This window comes from Balaenoptera ricei, chromosome 15 (assembly GCF_028023285.1).
Source record: "Balaenoptera ricei isolate mBalRic1 chromosome 15, mBalRic1.hap2, whole genome shotgun sequence".
In the NCBI taxonomy this organism is placed as follows: Eukaryota; Metazoa; Chordata; class Mammalia; order Artiodactyla; family Balaenopteridae; genus Balaenoptera; species Balaenoptera ricei.
The window spans coordinates 31,089,916-31,110,550 of NC_082653.1; the positions used below are offsets into that span (position 1 = coordinate 31,089,916).

At 38.0% G+C, this 20,635-nt stretch overlaps 1 protein-coding gene across 1 annotated transcript in view; it reads right to left on the bottom strand.

The window, feature by feature from the left end:
- The window catches only part of RNF24 (ring finger protein 24), a 140,278-nt gene that overhangs the window by 15,905 nt on the left and 103,738 nt on the right, over nt 1-20,635 (bottom strand). The window contains exons 3-4 of the mRNA XM_059897273.1: nt 12,193-12,235; nt 2,926-2,967 (exon numbers count right to left, since the gene is read on the bottom strand). Of these exons, the coding sequence (XP_059753256.1) occupies nt 2,926-2,967; nt 12,193-12,235 (85 nt within the window). The remainder of the gene's footprint in view (nt 1-2,925; nt 2,968-12,192; nt 12,236-20,635) is intronic.

Genomic DNA, 20,635 nt, shown 5'->3' on the forward strand with positions numbered 1-20,635 from the left:
AAGAGCAAAGGAACCAGACTAGCTAAAACAGTTTTGGAAAAGAAGAATAAAGTTGGAGGAATCATATTGCCTGATTTTAAGACTTGCTATAAAAATACAGTAATCAAGACTGTGGTATTGGTGAAGGGACACAGGCACAGAAATCAATGGAACAGAATAGAGAATCCAGAAATAGACTCACAAAAAATGGCCATTTGATTTTTGATAAAGGTGCAAAAGAAATTTAGTGGAGAAAGCAACCATTCACCATAACCAGAGCTGGGGACACTGGTGAACAAATCAAAGACTAAATGCAAATGACAAGCAGATCACAGACTAATGTCAAGGCTCTCAGGCTTCTCTTAAAAAAAAAAACCAGATCTGGCAGTAGTTGGCAATAGCCTATATTCCTCTATGGTAACAATTAGCTAGAGCTGAGTGCTGACAACTTCTTTAACACAGGACCTTGCATGCCCCAGTGTGTCACAGCTTCCATGGCACCTTTCTGTTTCTCTTGATACCAAGACTCCATTAGATGTAATTTATTTATTTATTTTTGTTTTGTTTTTTTTTAACATTTGGCCGCACCACGCGGCATGTGGGATCATCCACAGACTCAAACGAACACAGACCGTGTAATACTGTAGTATTCACTATTGAAAAAAATCTGCGTATAAGTGGACCCGTGCAGTTCAAACCCATGTTGTTCAAGGGTCAACTGTACTTTTTAGATTTTTTTTGCCACATGGCTTGTGGGATCTTAGTTCCCTGATCAGGGATTGAACCCGGGCCCTCGGCAGTGACAGCATGGAGTCCTAACCACTGGACCTCCAGGGAATTCCTCAACTGTATTTTTAAAATAATATATTAACTTACTTTCCTTCTTTAAAATTAAGAACATTATATATAAAATTAACATCCCTTTTGACCAACTTCCCCTAATCTTTTCCCTCTTCTCTCCTCCTCTGTGTGATCATTATGCATCCTTTTCAAACACTATGCAGTATGCATATAAATCCATGAAAAATGTGTTTATCTTAGTTTACATACATGATATAAACATTTATATCATTTTGCAACTTGCTTTTTCAAGATCCCGTTAGAGATCTATCTAGGTTGACGTGTTTATAGATGGAGCGTGTTCCTTAATTTTGCCTGCCGTAAAGTACCTCACTGTATGAATCACTGTATCAGGTTTCCTTCTTTTTCTCCCTCCCTCCCTCTCTTGATGGATAATCTTCCAGTGTATCATGTTTTATTTATTTGTTACACTACTGGTGGACATTTAGCTTGTCTCCGATTTTCCACTATTATAATTATTCACTAATAACATTATTCATATTGAAATTCCATGTGCTTACACAGGAACAAGCTATATATCACTGTATAATTAGGCTACAGGAATGCACACACACAAGGAAGTTTGACAAAATAGTTTCAACACAAAGAAGTGCATCCAAAAAGGACCAAACTGTGAAAAGTACATGACTGGCCTGTGGAAACAAGTTGTAGAGCAAGGTTAGGTTTTCTTAGGTACAGCAGAACTGGAATTAGTGGGTGCGGTTGGGATACTAACTCTGATATGTAATGATGCAACACAATTCACTTATTCAGGGTAAAGATTCTAAACGAATGGGTCAGACGAATAAGGAAGACTTCTATTCCTGACAAACATGGTTATTCAGTATTGTTAATGTATGTCAGAATTTGATCTTTTCATTTATGGTCATCAAAAAGACTCCAAACAGAAGAGGATCACTTTCTATTACTGTTTTGGGAAAAAATTTTAAATCAAACAGTATTTGATGCTTGAGTTTAATCCAAGGTTAGTTCTGAAATGCTGTACCATATCAACTCTTTGATAAAAAATATGCAGAAAGAGCAAAGGAGGGACTTCCCTGGTGGCACAGTGGTTAAGACTCTGAGCTCCCAATGCAGGGGGCTTGGGTTTGATCCCTGGTCAGGGAACTAGAGCTCACATGCATGCCGCAACTAAGGAGCCTGCCTGCCGCAACTAAGACCCAGTGCAACCAAATAAATAAATAAATAAATATTTTTAAAAAAGAGCAAAGGAGCAGTAGATGATTTCAAAGTGTTCAACAATAATATAAATCATTATTTTTTTATTATTATTCAAATAATTTCACAAATTAACTCTCTTTGAATAGACTGGTAATGTAGCTTCACCACAGTTATGCTATATAAAACATAGATATTACAATGTGTAGCTTTTCAAGTCCTTGCTTTAAACACCAATTAAAAAACTCAGAAAGGGTGGAAGAGAAAGGGCCCTAAAATTAAAAATAAAAACTCTGAACATCTGAAATCAGTGGCAAGACAAGGAATAAAATAAACAAGAATTACTACAGACTATGTGTCTTAAGGTGCATAGCAGGATACCCACACACTTCTGTATTTAGCTTAGAAAGCATAACAATATAGTGAACACCCCAACCACGCAACCTCATCACTAGACAAGTCCAAGAGTTCATATCTCTCCCTATATGTTCTTCCCTATTCCATCCCTCTGTCTCACCTCCCCAAACCCCCACCTTCATGAAGTAATCACTGCCTTGTTTGTGCCATTGGTAAGAAAGGACTTCTGGGAACATTTTCAAGAGTGAAATTAGTGCAAATTCATCTTGAGTAGAAAAACTTGTTTATATCTATCTCCTACTAGTATAGCATGGACAGCAAGCAGCATCCCTGCTGCTATGAAATCTTACACTGGCACCATCCCTATTAAAAATGAGTTATTTTACACTTTTATAAGTCTTCACAAAATTGATTTTTATGTGACCTGACCATCAAATATTCTATTAAGCTGATCAAAATAAGCCCAATTTTTTTCAGCTTCTGAAAATAAAGATGTTTAAGCATACCACAGCATACCACTTCTGTTAGAATATACTCAAGAACAGATTAAAATACTTATAGGTAACTTACCTCATGTAAATTCAGTTCTTTTACTTTTTCTTTTAATATAACCTGTAAGACAAAAAAAGTATGCTTTTATGCCCATTTAAATCTGTAATTTAAAAGATTTCTCATAATTCTTACAAATATTTTTCTTTTCTGTATATAGCTCATTTCACCTCATATTCAGTATTAGAGAGAATCTCTTACAGTTTGAGATAGAACATTTTAGCAACATTCTTTTAACTTGAGCAATGGTGCAGTATTCTCCTGAAAAGCAATTTTAAAATCTCTTTGAGAATAGATTAAATTTCGGGAGAAGAAATTAACACATGCCTATCTGAAGTATGTGCTAATATGGGGGGAAAGTAAATGAGACTGCTTGCCTCATGATTTGGTAAAACACAGTATTGACTCATGGGACAAACTGGTAATTTATAAAAGACTGAAAAGTAAGGTCAATCTTAATTTTGGAAGCTTTGCTTATTATTATACATCACTATTCTCAGAAAACTTTAGCTCTATCCAGAATTATGTAAATGGGTTAAAAACTCATCCAGGTGCTGTCCCTAACCTGACTTTGTGGTGACTGGATATCAGTTAAAAAGAATGCAAAATGACAAGAGGGCAGATGACTATTTAAAAAGAACATCTCTAAACAAATAGGACCTAATCAAGCTTAAAATCTTCTGCACAGCAAAGGAAACCATAAACAAAATGAAAAGACAACTTAAGGGCTGGGAGAAAATATTTGCAAATGATGCCATTGACAAGGGCTTAATTTCCAAATATACAAACAACTCATACACTCAATAACAAAAAACAAACAACCCAATTGAAATATGGGCAGCAGACCTAAATAGACAGTTCTCCAAAGAAGACATACAGATGGCCAACAGGCATATGAAAAGATGCTCAACATCACTAATTATCAGAGAAATGAAAATCAAAACTACAATGAGGTATCACCTCCCACCAGTCAGAATGGTCATCATTAAAAAGTCTACAGATAACAAATGCTGGCGAGGGTGTGGAGAAAAGGGAACCCTCCTACGCTGTTGGTGGGAATGTAAGTTGGTGCAGCCACTATGGAAAACAGTGTGGAGGTTCCTCAAAAAACAATTTGAGACAAAAAGATTCATTCCTTTAGAAAACTAAGGCTGGAGAGAAGATGGCAGAAGAGTAAGACGCGGAGATCACCTTCCTCCCCACAGATACATCAGAAATACATCTACACGTGGAACTGCTCCTATAGAACACCCACTGAACACTGGCAGAAGACCTCAGACCTCCCAAAAGGCAAGAAACTCCCCACGTACCTGGGTAGGGCAAAAGAAAAAACAAAAAACAGAGACAAAAGAATAGGGATGGGACCTGCGCCAGTGGGAGGGAGCTGTGAAGGAGGAAAGGTTTCCACACACTAGGAAGCCCCTTCGCGGGCAGAGACTGCGGGTGGCGGAGGGGGGAAGCTTCGGAGCCACGGAGGAGAGCACAGCAACAGGGGCGTGGAGGACAAAGCGGAGAGATTCCCGCACGGAGGATCGGTGCCGACCAGCACTCACCAGCCCGAGAGGCTTGTCTGCTCACCCACCGGGACGGGCGGGGGCTGGGAGCTGAGGCTCCGGCTTCGGTCGTCTGGATCGCAGGGAGAGGACTGGGGTTGGCTGTGTGAACACAGCCTGAAGGGGTTAGTGCACCACAGCTAGCCAGGAGGGAGTGCGGGAAAAGGTCTGGAGCTGCCTAAGAGGCAAGAGACTTTTTCTTCCCTCTTTGTTTCCTGGTGCAAGAGGAGAGGGGATTAAGAGCGCTGCTTAAAGGAGCTCCAGAGACGGGCACGAGCCGCGGCTATCAGCGCGGACCCCAGAGACGGGCATGAGATGCTAAGGCTGTTGCTGCCGCCACCAAAAAGCCTGGGTATGAGCACAGGTCACTATCCACATCGCCCCTTCCGGGAGCCTGTGCAGCCCGCCACTGCCAGGGTGCAGTGATCCAGGGACAACTTCCCCAGGAGAACGCACGGGCGCGCCTCAGGCTGCTGCAACGTCACGCCGGCCTCTGCCGCTGCAGGCTCGCCCCGCATCCGTACGCCTCCCTCCTCCCGGCCTGAGTTAGCCAGAGCCCCCGAATCAGCTGCTCCTTTAACCCCGTCCAGTCTGAGCGAAGAACAGACGCCCTCAGGCGACCTACACGCAGAGGTGGGTCCAAATCCAAAGCTGAACCCCGGGAGCTGTGCGAACAAAGAAGAGAAAGGGAAATTTCTCCCAGCAGCCTCAGAAGCAGCGGATTAAAGCTCCGCAATCAACTTGATGTACGCTGCATCTGTGGAATACCTGAATAGACAACGAATCATCCCAAATAGAGGAGGTGGACTTTGGGAGCAAGATATATTATTTTTTCCCCTTTTCCTCTTTTTGTGAGGGTGTATGTGTATGCTTCTGTGTGAGATTTTGTCTGTATAGCTTTGCTTTCACCATTTGTCCTAGGGCTCTGTCCATCCGTTTTTTTTTTTTTTTACTTAAAAAAATTTTTTTTTCTTAATAATTATTTTTTATTTTAATAACTTTATTTTATTTTATCTTACTTTATTTTATTTTATTTTATCCTCTTTCTTTCTATTTTATCTCCCTTTTATTCTGAGCCGTGTGGATGAAAGACTCTTGGTGCTCCAGCCAGGCATCAGGGCTGTGCCTCTGAGGTGGGAGAGCCAACTTCAGGACACTGGTCCACAAGACACCTCCCAGCTCCACGTAATACCAAACGGCGAAAATCTCCCAGAGATCTCCATCTCAACACCAAGACCCAGCTTCACTCAATGACCAGCAAGCTACAGTGCTGGACACCCTATGCCAAACAACTAGCAAGACAGGAACACAGCCCCATCCATTAGCAGAGAGGCTGCCTAAAATCATAATTAGGCCACAGACACCCCAAAACACACCACCAGACGTGGACCTGCCCACCAGAAAGACAAGATCCAGCCTCATCCACCAGAACATAGGCACTAGTCTCCTCCACCAGGAAGCCTACACAATCCACTGAAACAACCTTAGCCACTGGGGACAGACACCAAAAACAACGGGAACTACGAACCTGCAGCCTGCGAAAAGAAGACCCCAAACACAGTAAGATAAGCAAAATGAGAAGACAGAAAAACACACAGCAGATGAAGGAGCAGGGTCAAAACCCACCAGACCTAACAAATGAAGAGGAAATAGGCAGTCTACCTGAAAAAGAATTCAGAATAATGATAGTAAAGATGATCCAAAATCTTGGAAATAGAATAGACAAAATGCAAGAAACATTTAACAAGGACCTAGAAGAACTAAAGAGTAAACAAGCAATGATGAACAACACAATAAATGAAATTAAAAATACTCTAGAAGGGATCAATAGCAGAATAACTGAGGCAGAAGAACGGATAAGTGACCTGGAAGATAAAATAGTGGAAATAACTACTGCAGAACAGAATAAAGAAAAAAGAATGAAAAGAACTGAGGACAGTCTCAGAGACCCCTGGGAAACATTAAACACACCAACATTCGAATTATAGGGGTCCCAGAAGAAGAAGAGAAAAAGAAAGGGACTGAGAAAATATTTGAGGAGATTATAGTTGAAAACTTCCCTAATATGGGAAAGGAAATAGTTAATCAAGTCCAGGAAGCACAGAGAGTCCCATACAGGATAAATCCAAGGAGAAACACGCCAAGACACATACTAATCAAACTATCAAAAATTAAATATAAAGAAAACATATTGAAAGCAGCAAGGGAAAAACAACAAATAACACAAAAGGGAATCCCCATAAGGTTAACAGCTGATCTTTCAGCAGAAACTCTGCAAGCCAGAAGCGAGTGGCAGGACATATTTAAAGTGATGAAGGAGAAAAACCTCCAACCAAGATTACTCTACACAGCAAGGATCTCATTCAGATTTGATGGAGAAATTAAAACCTTTACAGACAAGCAAAAGCTGAGAGAGTTCAGCACCACCAAACCAGCTGTACAACAAATGCTACAGGAACTTCTCTAGGCAATAAACACAAGAGAAGAAAAACACCTACAATAACAAACCCAAAACATTTAAGAAAATGGGAATAGGAACATACATATTGATAATTACCTAAAATGTAAATGGATTAAATGCTCCCACCAAAAGACACAGACTGCCTGAATGGATACAAAAACAAGACCCGTATATATGCTGTCTACAAGAGACCCACTTCAGACCTAGGGACACATACAGACTGAAAGTGAGGGGATGGAAAAAGATATTCCATGCAAATGGATATCAAAAGAAAGCTGGAGTAGCAGTTCTCATATCAGACAAAATAGACTTTAAAATAAGGACTATTACAAGAGACAAAGAAGGACACTACATAATGATCAAGGGATTGATCCAAGAAGAAGCTATAACAATTGTAAATATTTATGCACCCAACATAGGAGCACCTCAATACATAAGGCAAATACTAACAGCCATAAAAGGGGAAATTGACAGTCACACAATCATAGTAGGGGACTTTAACACCCCACTTTCACCAATGGACAGATCATCCAAAATGAAAATAAATAAGGAAACACAAGCTTTAAATGATACATTAAACAAGATGGACTTAATTGATATTTATAGGACATTCCACCCCAAGACCACAGAATACACATTTTTCTCAAGTGCTAATGGAACATTCTCCAGGATAGATCATATCTTGGGTCACAAATCAAGCCTTGGTAAATTTAAGAAAATTGAAATCGTATCAAGTATCTTTTCTGACCACAATGCTATGAGACTAGATATCAATTACAGGAAAAGATCTGTAAAAAATACAAACACATGGAGGCTAAACAATACACTACTTAATAACGAAGTGATCACTGAAGAAATCAAAGGGGAAATCAAAAAACCTAGAAACAAATGACAATGGAGACACGACGACCCAAAACCTATGGGATGCAGCAAAAGCAGTTCTAAAAGGGAAGTTTATAGCAATACAATCCTACGTTATGAAACAGGAAACATCTCAAATAAAGAACGTAACCTTGCACCTAAAGCAATTAGAGAAAGAAGAACAAAAAAACACCAAAGTTAGCAGAAGGAAAGAAATCATAAAGATCAGATCAGAAATAAATGAAAAAGAAATGAAGGAAACGATAGCAAAGATCAATAAAACTAAAAGCTGGTTCTTTGAGAAGATAAACAAAATTGATAAACCATTAGCCAGACTCATCAAGAAAAAGAGGGAGAGGACAAATCAATAAAACTAGAAATGAAAAAGGAGAAGTTACAACAGACACCGCAGAAATACAAAGCATCCTAATTGACTACTACAAGCAACTCTATGCCAATAAAATGGACAACCTGGAAGAAATGGACAAATTCTTAGAAATGCACAACCTGCCGAGACTGAACCAGGAAGAAATAGAAAATATGAACAGACCAATCACAAGCACTGAAATTGAAACTGTGATTAAAAATCTTCCAACAAACAAAAGCCCAGGACCAAATGGCTTCACAGGCGAATTCTATCAAACATTTAGAGAAGAGCTAACACCTATCCTTCTCAAACTCTTCCAAAATATTGCAGAGGGAGGAACACTCTCCACCTCATTCTATGAGGCCACCATCACCCTGATACCAAAACCAGACAAAGATGTCACAAAGAAAGAAAACTACAAGCCAATATCACTGATGAACATAGATGCAAAAATCCTCAACAAAATACTAGCAAACAGAATCCAACAGCACATTAAAAGGATCATACACCATGATCAAGTGGGGTTTATTCCAGGAATGCAAGAATTCTTCAATATACGCAAATCAATCAACGTGATACACCATATTAACAAATTGAAGGAGAAAAACCATATGATCATCTCAATAGATGCAGAGAAAGCTTTCGACAAAATTCAACACCCATTTATGATAAAAGCCCTGCAGAAAGTAGGCATAGAAGGAACTTTCCTCAACATAATGAAGGCCATATATGACAAACCCACAGCCAGCATCGTCCTCAACGGTGAAAAACTGAAACCATTTCCACTAAGATCAGGAACAATACAAGGATGTCCACTCTCACCACTATTATTCAACATAGTTTGGGAAGTTTTAGCCACAGCAATCAGAGAAGAAAAAGAAATAAAAGGAATCCAAATCGGAAAAGAAGAAGTAAAACTGTCACTGTTTGCAGATGACATGATACTAGACATAGAGAATCCTAAAGATGCTACCAGAAAACTACTAGAGCTAATCAATGAATTTGGTAAAGTAGCAGGATACAAAATTAATGCACAGAAATCTCTTGCATTCCTATACACTAATGATGAAAACTCTGAAAGTGAAATTAAGAAAACACTCCCATTTACCATTGCAGCAAAAAGAATAAAATATCTAGGAATAAACCTACCTAAGGAGACAAAAGACCTGTATGCAGAAAATTATAAGACACTGATGAAAGAAATTAAAGATGATACAAGTAGATGGAGAGATATACCGTGTTCTTGGATTGGAAGAATCAACCTTGTGAAAATGACTCTACTACCCAAAGCAACTAGAGATTCAATGCAATCCCTATCAGACTACCACTGGCATTCTTCACAGAACTAGAACAAAAAATTTCACAATTTGTATGGAAACACAAAAGACCCCAAATAGCCAAAGCAATCTTGAGAACGAAAAATGGAGCTGGAGGAATCAGGCTCCCTGACTTCAGACTATACTACAAAGCTACAGTAATCAAGACAGTATGGTACTGGCACAAAAACAGAAATATAGATCAATGGAACAGGATAGAAAGCCCAGAGATAAACCCATGCACATATGGTCACCTTATCTTTGATAAAGGAGGCAAGCATATTCAGTGGAGAAAAGACAGCCTCTTCAATAAGTGGTGCTGGGAAAACTGGACAGCTATATGTAAAAGAATGAAATTAGAACACTCCCTAACACCATACACAAAAATAAACTCAAAATGGATTAAAGACCTAAATGTAAGGCCAGACACTATCAAACTCTTAGAGGAAAACATAGGCAGAACACTCTATGACATAAATCACAGCAAGATCCTTTTTGACCCAGCTCCTAGAGAAATGGAAATAAAAACAAAAATAAATAAATGGGACCTAATGAAACTTAAAAGCTTTTGCACAGCAAAGGAAACCATAAACAAGACGAAAAGACAACCCTCAGAATGGGAGAAAATATTTGCAAATGAAGCAACTGACAAAGGATTAATCTCCAAGATTTACAAGCAGCTCATGCAGCTCAATATCAAATAAACAAACAACCCAATCCAAAAATGGGCAGAAGACCTAAATAGACATTTCTCCAAAGAAGATATACAGATTGTCAACAAACACATGAAAGAATCCTCAACATCACTAATCATTAGCGAAATGCAAATCAAAACTACAATGAGATATCATCTCACACCGGTCAGAATGGCCATCATCAAAAAATCTAGAAACAATAAATGCTGGAGAGGGTGTGGAGAAAAGGGAACACTCTCGCACTGTTGGTGGGAATGTAAATTGATACAGCCACTATGGAGAACAGTATGGAGGATCCTCAAAAAACTAAAAATAGAACTACCATACGACCAAAGAATCCCAGTACTGGGCATATACCCTGAGAAAACCATAATTCAAAAAGAGTCATGTACCACAATGTTCATTGCAGCTCTATTTACAATAGCCAGGACATGGAAGCAACCTAAGTGTCCATCGACAGATGAATGGATAAAGAAGGTGTGGCACATATATACAATGGAATATTACTCAGCTATAAAAAGAAACGAAATTGAGTTATTTGTAGTGAGGTGGATGGAGTTAGAGTGTGTCATACAGAGTGAAGTAAGTCAGAAAGAAAAACAAATACAGTATGCTAACACATATATATGGAATCTAAGGGAAAAAAAAAAAGGTCATGAAGAACCTAGTGGTAAGACGGGAATAAAGACACAGACCTACTAGAGAATGGACTTGAGGATATGGGGAGGGGGAAGGGTAAGCTGTGACAAAGTGAGAGAGTGGCATGGACATATATACACTACCAAACGTAAAATAGATAGCTAGTGGGAAGCAGCCGCATAGCACAGGGAGATCAGCTCGGTGCTTTGTGATCACCTAGAGGGGTGGGATAGGGAGGGTGGGAGGGAGGGAGATGCAAGAGGGAAGAGATATGGGAACATATGTGTATGTATAACTGATTCACTTTGTTATAAAGCAGAAACTAACACACCATTGTAAAGCAATTATACTCCAATAAAGATGTTAAAAAAAAAAAAAGAAAACTAAGACATTCATATCTGTATATGAATCCCACACGAGACCCATGTGTGGTTACCTATGGACATCAGTGTGGACATCTAAGGAACTCGCCAATGAGCTCAGATTTCAAAGAGACATGGACAAAAAGGTATGTAATCCTAAAATGACGACATGGTCTGTAACATCAGTGTTAGCAAGATTAAAGACCCAAATAAACTGAAGCTTGTCCCCCCCACCTCTCCCCCCCTCCCAAATTGCTATGGAGGACAAAAATAATTTCACGCTTGGGGTCAAAAGAAAATTAAGGAACACCTAGGCCCACTGTTTGGTGTCAGTGGTAAAACATTAATGGATGACACATGGAAGAAAAAACAAATTTTACTGGCCTTCAAGAAAAGCGAAATTTATTACCTTAAAGAACATATCAGCAAAGGGATAGTACAAAGGGCTAGGAGTTAATAGCAATGACTGAAGTATCTGGACTTCCAGTGGTGTGACGTGAACTAACATTTAAAGTACAAAGGGGAGGAGATGAGATCAGTATAATACAGCTGGTTACCTCTGAGGAACTAGTATGTCTTCTAATGAAGAAGGTAAAAATTTCATTTAATGGAATCTCTGAACTCCATTAGGATAATAGTAACTTTAAGGATTTTAAGCTACAGCATTTCCCTTTACCAAAATGTTGGCCAAAGTTCCCTGTTAAGTTATATTATTTTATCATTTGAACTTTCTATAACTTCAAGTAATACTTAAGAGAAGCCACCACAATAAGCTCAGGCACTGCAACGAGGAGTAGCCCCCACTCGCCGCAACTAGAGAAAGCCCGCGTACAGCAACGAAGACCCAACACAGACAAAAAAAAAAAAAAAAAAAAAGAGCACTTAAAGTGAAGTATTTTGTAGGGCAAATTGGCAAGCAAAATGCTAAAATGAACACAAGTAAATCTAGTCCCAGTTTAAAATATGAGTGGAAACCTGAGGTCGCATTTTTTTGGTGAAAAACATGATCAAAGCCAATCTTAAGTAAATCTCACCTGTTTGTAGGCATAAAATTCTTTGTGTGCTTGATGTCTCAGCCTGAAAGACAGAAATGAGAAATGCAATACTGAGATTTCCGTATAAGAATTTGACAAAAATTTTAAAACTGCATTTTTTTGGTATTAATTTATATCATTTATGGTTTAAAATCCAGAATCTTTATTCTAGAATACACTCAAATGACACATCTGTTACCATGTTATGAGAAAGTGACCAGTGAACCATAGAATGTTATCCAAATATATAAGTTCAAGTGAAATCTCATTAAAACAAAATCTCAAATATTTTAATGAAGGCTCATTTTTTTATATTGACAATAGTCCACTTATTTCAATAATATTTAATATATCACACTTTTCTTAATTAAAAAATTGAAGTATCAATATAATATACATCTAATAATGTGCAAAAGCCTCAAGAATACAGATAAGTATTAAAAAAAATTATACACACCACTGTAACTATCACCCAGATCAATACATAGAACATTTACATTTCCAGCATCCCTGAAATGACTCTTCCCAATCAATATTCATCCCTAAAACTATCCTAATTTTTATCATTGTAGATTATGCTTGTTTTTGAACTTCACATAAATGGATCATTTGGTATATACTCTCCTGTGTTGGCTTCTTTCAGTCAACAATTACTTGTGAAATTCATCCATGTTGTTGCAGTGATTATATTTTTGACTGACATATAGTGTTCCATTTTACAAATGAATATAAAACTATTTATCCATTCCACTGTTGACAAATATTTAGGTTACTTCTAGTTTGGGGCAATTATGAATCAAGCTGCTATACAAATTCTTCTACATGTCTTTTAGTGGACATATAGACTCATTTCTGTTGAGTGTGTATCTAGGAGTAGAATTGCTGGTCCAAAGTGCTTGTACAAATTTTACTCCTATGGGTAGTGCATGAAAGTTCTAGTTGTTCCACATCTTTGCCACAGCTTGGTAGGGTCAGTTTAAAAATTTTTAGCCAATCTGGGGGGTGTTCAGTGGTATCTCATTTTGGTTTTAATTTTGCATTTCGCAAATGATGTTTAGGACCCTTTCATATGCTTATTGCCTGTTTGGATATTTTCTTTTACGAAATGCCTGTTCAAGTCTTTTGTCCATTTAAGAAAATGAGTTGACTATATTTTTCTTATTGATTTGTAGGAGCTCTTTAAATATTTTAGATGCAAGTCCTCTGTTGGGTACTGCAATACTCTATGGCTTGCCTTTTCATTCTCTTAATGTTATCTTTTGATGAACAAAAGCTTTTAATTTAAATTAAGTCCAGTTTATCAACTCTTCCCAATAATGTCAGTTCTTTTTGTGTCCAGTTAAAGAAATCTTTGCCGACCCCCAGATAATGAAGATAATCTCTTGTGTGTATCATGAAAATAATTTGTTATTTTACCTATCACATTTAGGTCTATGATCCATCTGAAATTAGTCTTTATGTATGATGTGAGGTAGAGGTCAATGTTCTTTTTATCCACATGCAGATTTTCGTTTGACTCCTTTATTGAAGAGACACTTCTTTCCCCACTGTGTTGCAATGGCACATCTGCTGTAAGTGAGACCAATATGTGGTTCTGTTTCTAGAGTTTCTGTTTTATCCCACTGGTTTATCTGCCCATCCTTGTATACTGGGTTGAATCGTGTCCCCTCAAAATTAATGTCAAACTGCTACGTCAGAATGTAACCTTGTTTGGAAATAGCATCTTTGCAGACTATTTATTAGTTAAAATGAGGTCACATTAGGATTAGGGTAGACCATAAATCCAATATGACTGTTGTCCTTAGAAGAAGAGGAGAGGATATACAGAGACACAGGGAAGAAGGCCAGGTGAAGACAGAGGCAGAGACTGAAGTGATGCAGCTACAAGCCAAAAAATATCAAGGATTGCTGACAACCTCTAAGAAGAGGCAAGGAAGGATCCTCCCCTAGATAGCCTTCAGAGGCAGCATGGCCCTGCCAACACCTTAATTTCGAACTTCTAGCTTCCAGAACTGTGAGAGATTAATAAATTTCTGTTGTTTTAAGCCATCCAGCTTGTGGTACTTTGTTACAGCAACCCCGGGAAACTAATGCATTTTGTGTCAATACCATGCCAGTTTAAAAAAAACACAAAAAACCTTTTATTTTGAAATAATCTTAATAGGAAAGTTGCAAAAAATATCAGAGTTCATATATACTTCTCTCCCCAGTTTTCCAGCATTCACATCTTACATAACCATAGAACAATGATCAAAAGCAGGAAATTAACACTAATGTTTTGATATTAATACTCGTATAGTATTCACCAAACAGACTTTATTTGCATTTCACCAGTTTTTTCACTAATGTTCTTTTCCTATCTTGTGATCCAATCCAGGACCCCAGCTTGCATCTAGTTGTGTCTCCTTAGTTTCTTCAAATCTGTGACAGTTTCTTAGTTCTTCCTTGTTTTTCAGTATTTTGACATATCAACCATGATCACTTGGTTATGGCAATGTCTACTGGGTCTCTCCACTGTAAAGTTACTATTTTCTCCTTTGCAACTGGTCAGTATCTTGGGGGAGAGACATTGAAACTATGAAAATATCCTATTTTTTTCTCAAGCTTTTGCCCACTGATTTTAGCATCCATCTTGCTTGCAACAATTCTGCAGTGTTTGCCTGGTGGTGGTTTTGTAGTTCCCTAATTCCTTGTACACTAACTGGGATTCTTCAGTAAGGAAGAGATGCCCCTTCTCCTTCATTTATTTATATCAGCATGGACTCATGGATATTTGTGTTAGTCTATGGGTTATAATTTAATATGATCATTATTTATTTTGTTGCTCAAATTGATTTAGGCTTTTAGGCCCTCCTTCAGGTTGGTTCTTATGTCCTTTCAACGTGCCCTCATCCTTTCTCATGCATTTCCTAGCTCACTGGCACCAAAAGATGTTACAAGCTCATCTTGTATTTTCCATGCTCCACTTGTGGAATTAACCACTTCTTTCAAAGAGCCTTGGTTCCTTCTATTGGAGAATAATATTTAGAAACCAAGATCTGGGTGCTAGGTGAATAGTACTCTGTTTTAAGTACTGGAGTTTTGTAAAAAGTCTTGGGGTCTGGTAGTATAGGTTCTTAAGCTTTGTTCTTAACTACTTTGGCTATTCGTGGTCCTTTGCATTTCCATATAAATTTCATGAGCTTATCAATTTCCACAAAAAAATCTGTTGGCACTTTGACTGAGACTGTGTTTAATTTATAGATCAATTGGGGGAAGAACTGACATCTTTGCAAGATTGAGTTTCCAACCTATGAATATAGCATACTCTATTTATTAGATCTTCTTTCTCTGTACACATTTCTATGTAGAACACTTATATATCCTTCATTAAATTTATTCCTAGGTATTTGGTAATTTTTGATCTACTATAAATGGTATTTAAAATTTTTTTATGTTCTAATTCTTTGTTACTACTACATAGAAAAAAATTCAATTTTTGAATATTGATCCTGTATCTAGTGACTTGCTAAGTTCACTTATTAATTCTAAACAGCTTATCTGCAGAATCTTTTGGATTTTTAAAATACACAATTATTTTGTCTGCAAATAATAACAGTTTAAACTCTGCCTATTAAATCTTCACATATTTCACTCTTTATTCTTTATTTCACTTCTTTTTTTTTTTTTTCCTGCACTGGCTAGGACGTCCAGTACCAATATTAAATGAAAGTGATGGCAGTGAATGTCCTTATTAATATGTTACTACTAAATACGATGTTTTCTCTAGATTTTTTGTAGATAACCCTTGATTCAAATAAAGTTCACTTGTATCCTAGTTTTAGACTTAAAAAAATCATGAATAGGTATTAATTTTTGTCAAGTGCTTTTTTTCCCATCACATTTTTTCCTTTTTACTGTTAATGTGGTATACTGTATTGATTGATTTTCAAATGTTAAAACAATCTTCATTTCTGGAATAAAACTCCACTTGGTTGTGATGTACCACCCTTTTGTACATCCTTGAATTTTATTTACTAATATTTTGTTCATGAGAAAGATTAGTCTATAATTTCCATTCTTGTAATGTCGTTGTCAGGCTTTGGAATCAAAATTATCTGGCCTCATCGAAGTATCTCTTCTATTCTCTGGAAAAGTCATGTAAGAGTGGTATTTTTTCCTTAAATGTTTGGAGAAATTCACTGGTGAAGTTACCTGACTTGCAGTTTCTTTGTGGAAATGCTTTTATTATTACATATATAATTATTAATATTTTATATTTCTTCTTGACTCAGTTAAAAATGTTATTATTCTTTTACTTGTATTCACATAACATACAATTAACCATCTTAAAGTGTATAATTCAGTGGCACTTAGTGCAGTCACAATGGTGTGCAAACACTAGTTCACTCGTGTCAAAACTTTTTCATCAAAAAGAATCTGGTACTCATTAAGTAGTTGGTCCCCATTCCCCCCTTCCCTGGTAATCTCTAATCTGCTTTCTGTCTCTATGGATTTGCCTATTATGGATACATTACATAAAATAAATCATACAATATGTGACCCTTTTGTGTCTGGTTTTTCATTTAGCATAATGTTTTCGAGGCTCTGCCTATTTGTAGCATGTATCAGTACTTCACTCCTTTTTAATGGCTGAATAATATTTCACTATATGTATATGCCACAATTTGATTATCCATTTATCTATTAATGAGCATTTGGGTTGTTTATACTTTCTGGCTATTATGAATAATGACATAAACATTCTGTACAAATTTCCTTGTGGACATATCTCTTCATTTGTCTTGGGTATATACCTAGGAGTGAAATTTCTGGGTCATATGGTAATTCTATGTTTAACTTTCAAGGAACTAATGAACTCTTTCCCACAGTTCCTGCACCATTTTACATTCCCACCAGCAATGTATGAGGGTTTCTATTTCTCCACATCCTTGTCAACACATAATTTTCCATATTTTTGACTACAGCATCCTAGTAGTTGTGACATTTATTGTGGTTTTAATGTGCATTTCCTTAATGACCAATGCTGTTGAACATCTTTTCATGTGCTCGTTGGCCGTCTGTATATCTTCCTTGGAGAAATGGCTACTTAAGCCCTTTACCTATTTTTAAATTCAGTTGTCTTTTCTTTTCTTTTAATATTTATTTATTTATTTAATTATTTATGGCTGCATTGGGTCTTCGTTGCTGTGCATGGGCTTTCTCTAGTTGCAGCGAGTGAGGGCTACTCTTCGTTGTGGTGCGCGGGCTTCTCATTGCGGTGGCTTCTCTTGTTGCAGAGCATAGGCTCTAGGCATGCAGGCTTCAGTAGTTGTGGCATGAGGGCTCAGTAGTTGTGACTCGCAGGCTCTACAGTGCAGGCTCAGTAGTTGTGGCGCACAGGCTTAGTTGCTCCGCGGCATGTGGGATCTTCCTGGACCAGGGCTCAAACCCATGTGCCCTGCATCAGCAGGCAGATTCTTAACCACTGCACCACCAGGGAAGTCCCAATATTTATTTATTTATTTATTTTATTTTTGGCTGCGTTGGGTCTTAGTTGCAGCATGCAGGATCCTCTGCTGCGGCATGCAGGCTTCTCTCTAGTTGTGGCGTGTGGGCTCAGTTGTTGTGGAGCTTGGGTTCCAGAGTGTGTGGGCTCTGTAGTTGTGGTGTGTGGGGTCCAGAACATGTGGGCTCTGTAGTTGTGGCACGTGGGCTCTCTAGTTGTAGCCCATGTGCTCAGTAGTAGCAGCGCGTGGGCTTAGTTGCCCTATGGCATGTGGGATCTTAGTTCCCTGACCAGGGGTCGAACCCACGTCCCCTGCATTGGAAGGTGGAATCTTAACCACTGGACCATGAGGGAAGTCCCAAATTCAGTTGTCTTTTTGCTGTTGAGTTGTAAGAGTTTTTAAAAATATATATCCTGGATATTAAACCCTTATCAGATATATGATTTGTAAATATTTCTCTCCCATTCTGTAGGCTGTTTTTTTCACTTTCTTGATAATGCTCTTTGATGCACAAATGTTTTTAATTTTTATAAGTCCAATTTATCTATTTTTTTCTTTTGTTGTTTGTGCTTTTGGTGTCAAATCTAAGACTCCCTTGTCAATTTGAGGTCATGAAGATTTACTTGTTTTCTCCCAAGAGTTTTATAGTTTTAGCTCATGTTTAGGTCGCTGACCTTTTTTTTTTTTTAATTTTTAAAAAATTTATTTTTGGCTGCGTTGGGTTTTCATTGCTGTGTGTGGGCTTTTCTCTAGTTGTGGTGAGCAGGGGCTACTCTTCGTTGCAGTGCACGGGTCTCTCGTTGTGGTGGCTTCTCTTGTTGTGGGCACAGGCTCTAGGCACACAGGCTTCAGTAGCTGTGGCACCCGGGCTCAGCAGTGGTGCATGGGCTCTAGAGTGCAGGGTCAGTAGTTGTGGCATGTGGGCTTAGTTGCTCTGTGGCATGTGGGGTCTTCCTGGACCAGGGCTCGAACCCGTGTCCCCTGCATTGGCAGGCGGATTCTTAACCACTGCCACCAGGGAAGTCCCACTGATCTATTTTTTGAGTTAATTTTTACATAGGAAATGAGGCAGGGGTTCAATTTTATTCTTTTGCATGTATTATTCAGTTGATCCACCATTTGTTGAAGAGACTATTCTTTTGCCACTGAATGGACCTGGCACCCTTGTGAAAAATCAATTGGCCATACTATACTACCCAAAGTAAGCTACAGATTTAATGTGATCCCTATCAAACTACCCATGACATTTTTTTTTTTACAGAAATAGAACAGGTAATCCTAAAATTTATATGGAACCATAAAAGAGCCAGAATTGCAAAGCAATCCTGAGTAAAAAGAATAAAACTGGAGGCATAACCCTCCCAGACTTCAGATAATACTACAAATCTACAGTAATCAAAACAGCATGGTACTCTCATGACAACAGACATACAAATCAGTGGAACAGAATAGAGAGCCCAGAAATAAACCCATACACCTATGGACAATTAACGTTCCTCAAAGGAGGCAAGACTATACAACGGGGAAAAGACAGTATCTTCACCAAGTGGTGTTGGGAAAGTTGGACAGCCGCATGTAAATCAATGAGGTTTAGAACACACCCTCACACCATACACAAAAATAAACTCAAAATGGCTTGAAGACTTAAATATAAGACAAGATACCATAAAACTCCTAGAAGAGGACATAGGCAAAACATTCTCTGACATAAATCATATCAATGTTTTCTTAGGTGAGTCTCCCAAGGCAATAGAAATAAAAGCAAAAATAAACAAATGGGACCTAATCAAGCTTATAAGCTTTTACACAGTAAAGGAAACCATGAACAAACTGAAAAGACAACCTACAGACTGGGAGAAAATATTTGCAAATGATGTGACCAAAAAGGGCTTAATTTCCAAAATTTACAAACAGCTCATACAACTCAGTAACAAAAAACCAAACAACCCAACTGAAAAACGGGCAGAAGACCTAAACAGACATTTCTCCAAAGAGGACATACAGATGGCCAATAGGCACATGAAAAGATGCTCATCATCGCTAATTATTAGAGAAATGCAAATCAAAACTATGATGAGGTACCACCTTACAATGGTCAGAATGGCCGTCTTCATAAAGTCTGCAAACAATAAATGCTGGAGAGGGTGTGGAGAAAAGGGAACCCTCCTACACTGTTGGTGGCAATGTAAATTGGTGCAGCCACTATGGAGAACAGTATGGAGGTTCCTCAAAAAACTAAAAATAGAGCTACCATATGATCCAGCAATCCCACTTCTGGGCATACACCCAGACTAAACGATAATTCGAAAAGATACATGCATCCCTATGTTCATAGCAGAACTATTTACAATAGCCAAGACATGGAAACAACCTCAATGTCCATCGACAGGTGAACGGATAAAGATGTGGTACATATATACAATGGAATATTACTCAGCTATAAAAAAGAATGAAATAATGCCATTTGCAGCAACATGAATGGACCTAGAGATTATCATACTAAGTGACGTAAGTCAGAAAGAGAAAGACAAATACCATATATCACTTACATGTGGAATCCAAAATACAACACAAATGAACTTATCTACGAAACAGAAAAAGACTCATAGAGAGAAGAGATGTTGCCAAGGGGGTGGGGTGGGGGAGGGAAGTATTGGGAGTTTGGGATTAGCAGATGCCAACTATTATATACAGTATGGATAAACAACAAGGTCCTACTGTATAGCACAGGGAACTATATTCAATATCCTGTGATAAACCATAATGGAAAAGAATATATACATGTATAACTGAGTCACTTTGCTGTACAGCAAAAATTAACACAACACTGTAAATCAACTATACTTCAATAAAATTAAAAAAAAACCTATATGGAGAGCCACAAAAGCCAAAAAAAAAAAAAAAAATCAATTCACCATAGATGTTTGGGTTTATTTCTGGACTCTCTATTTTAT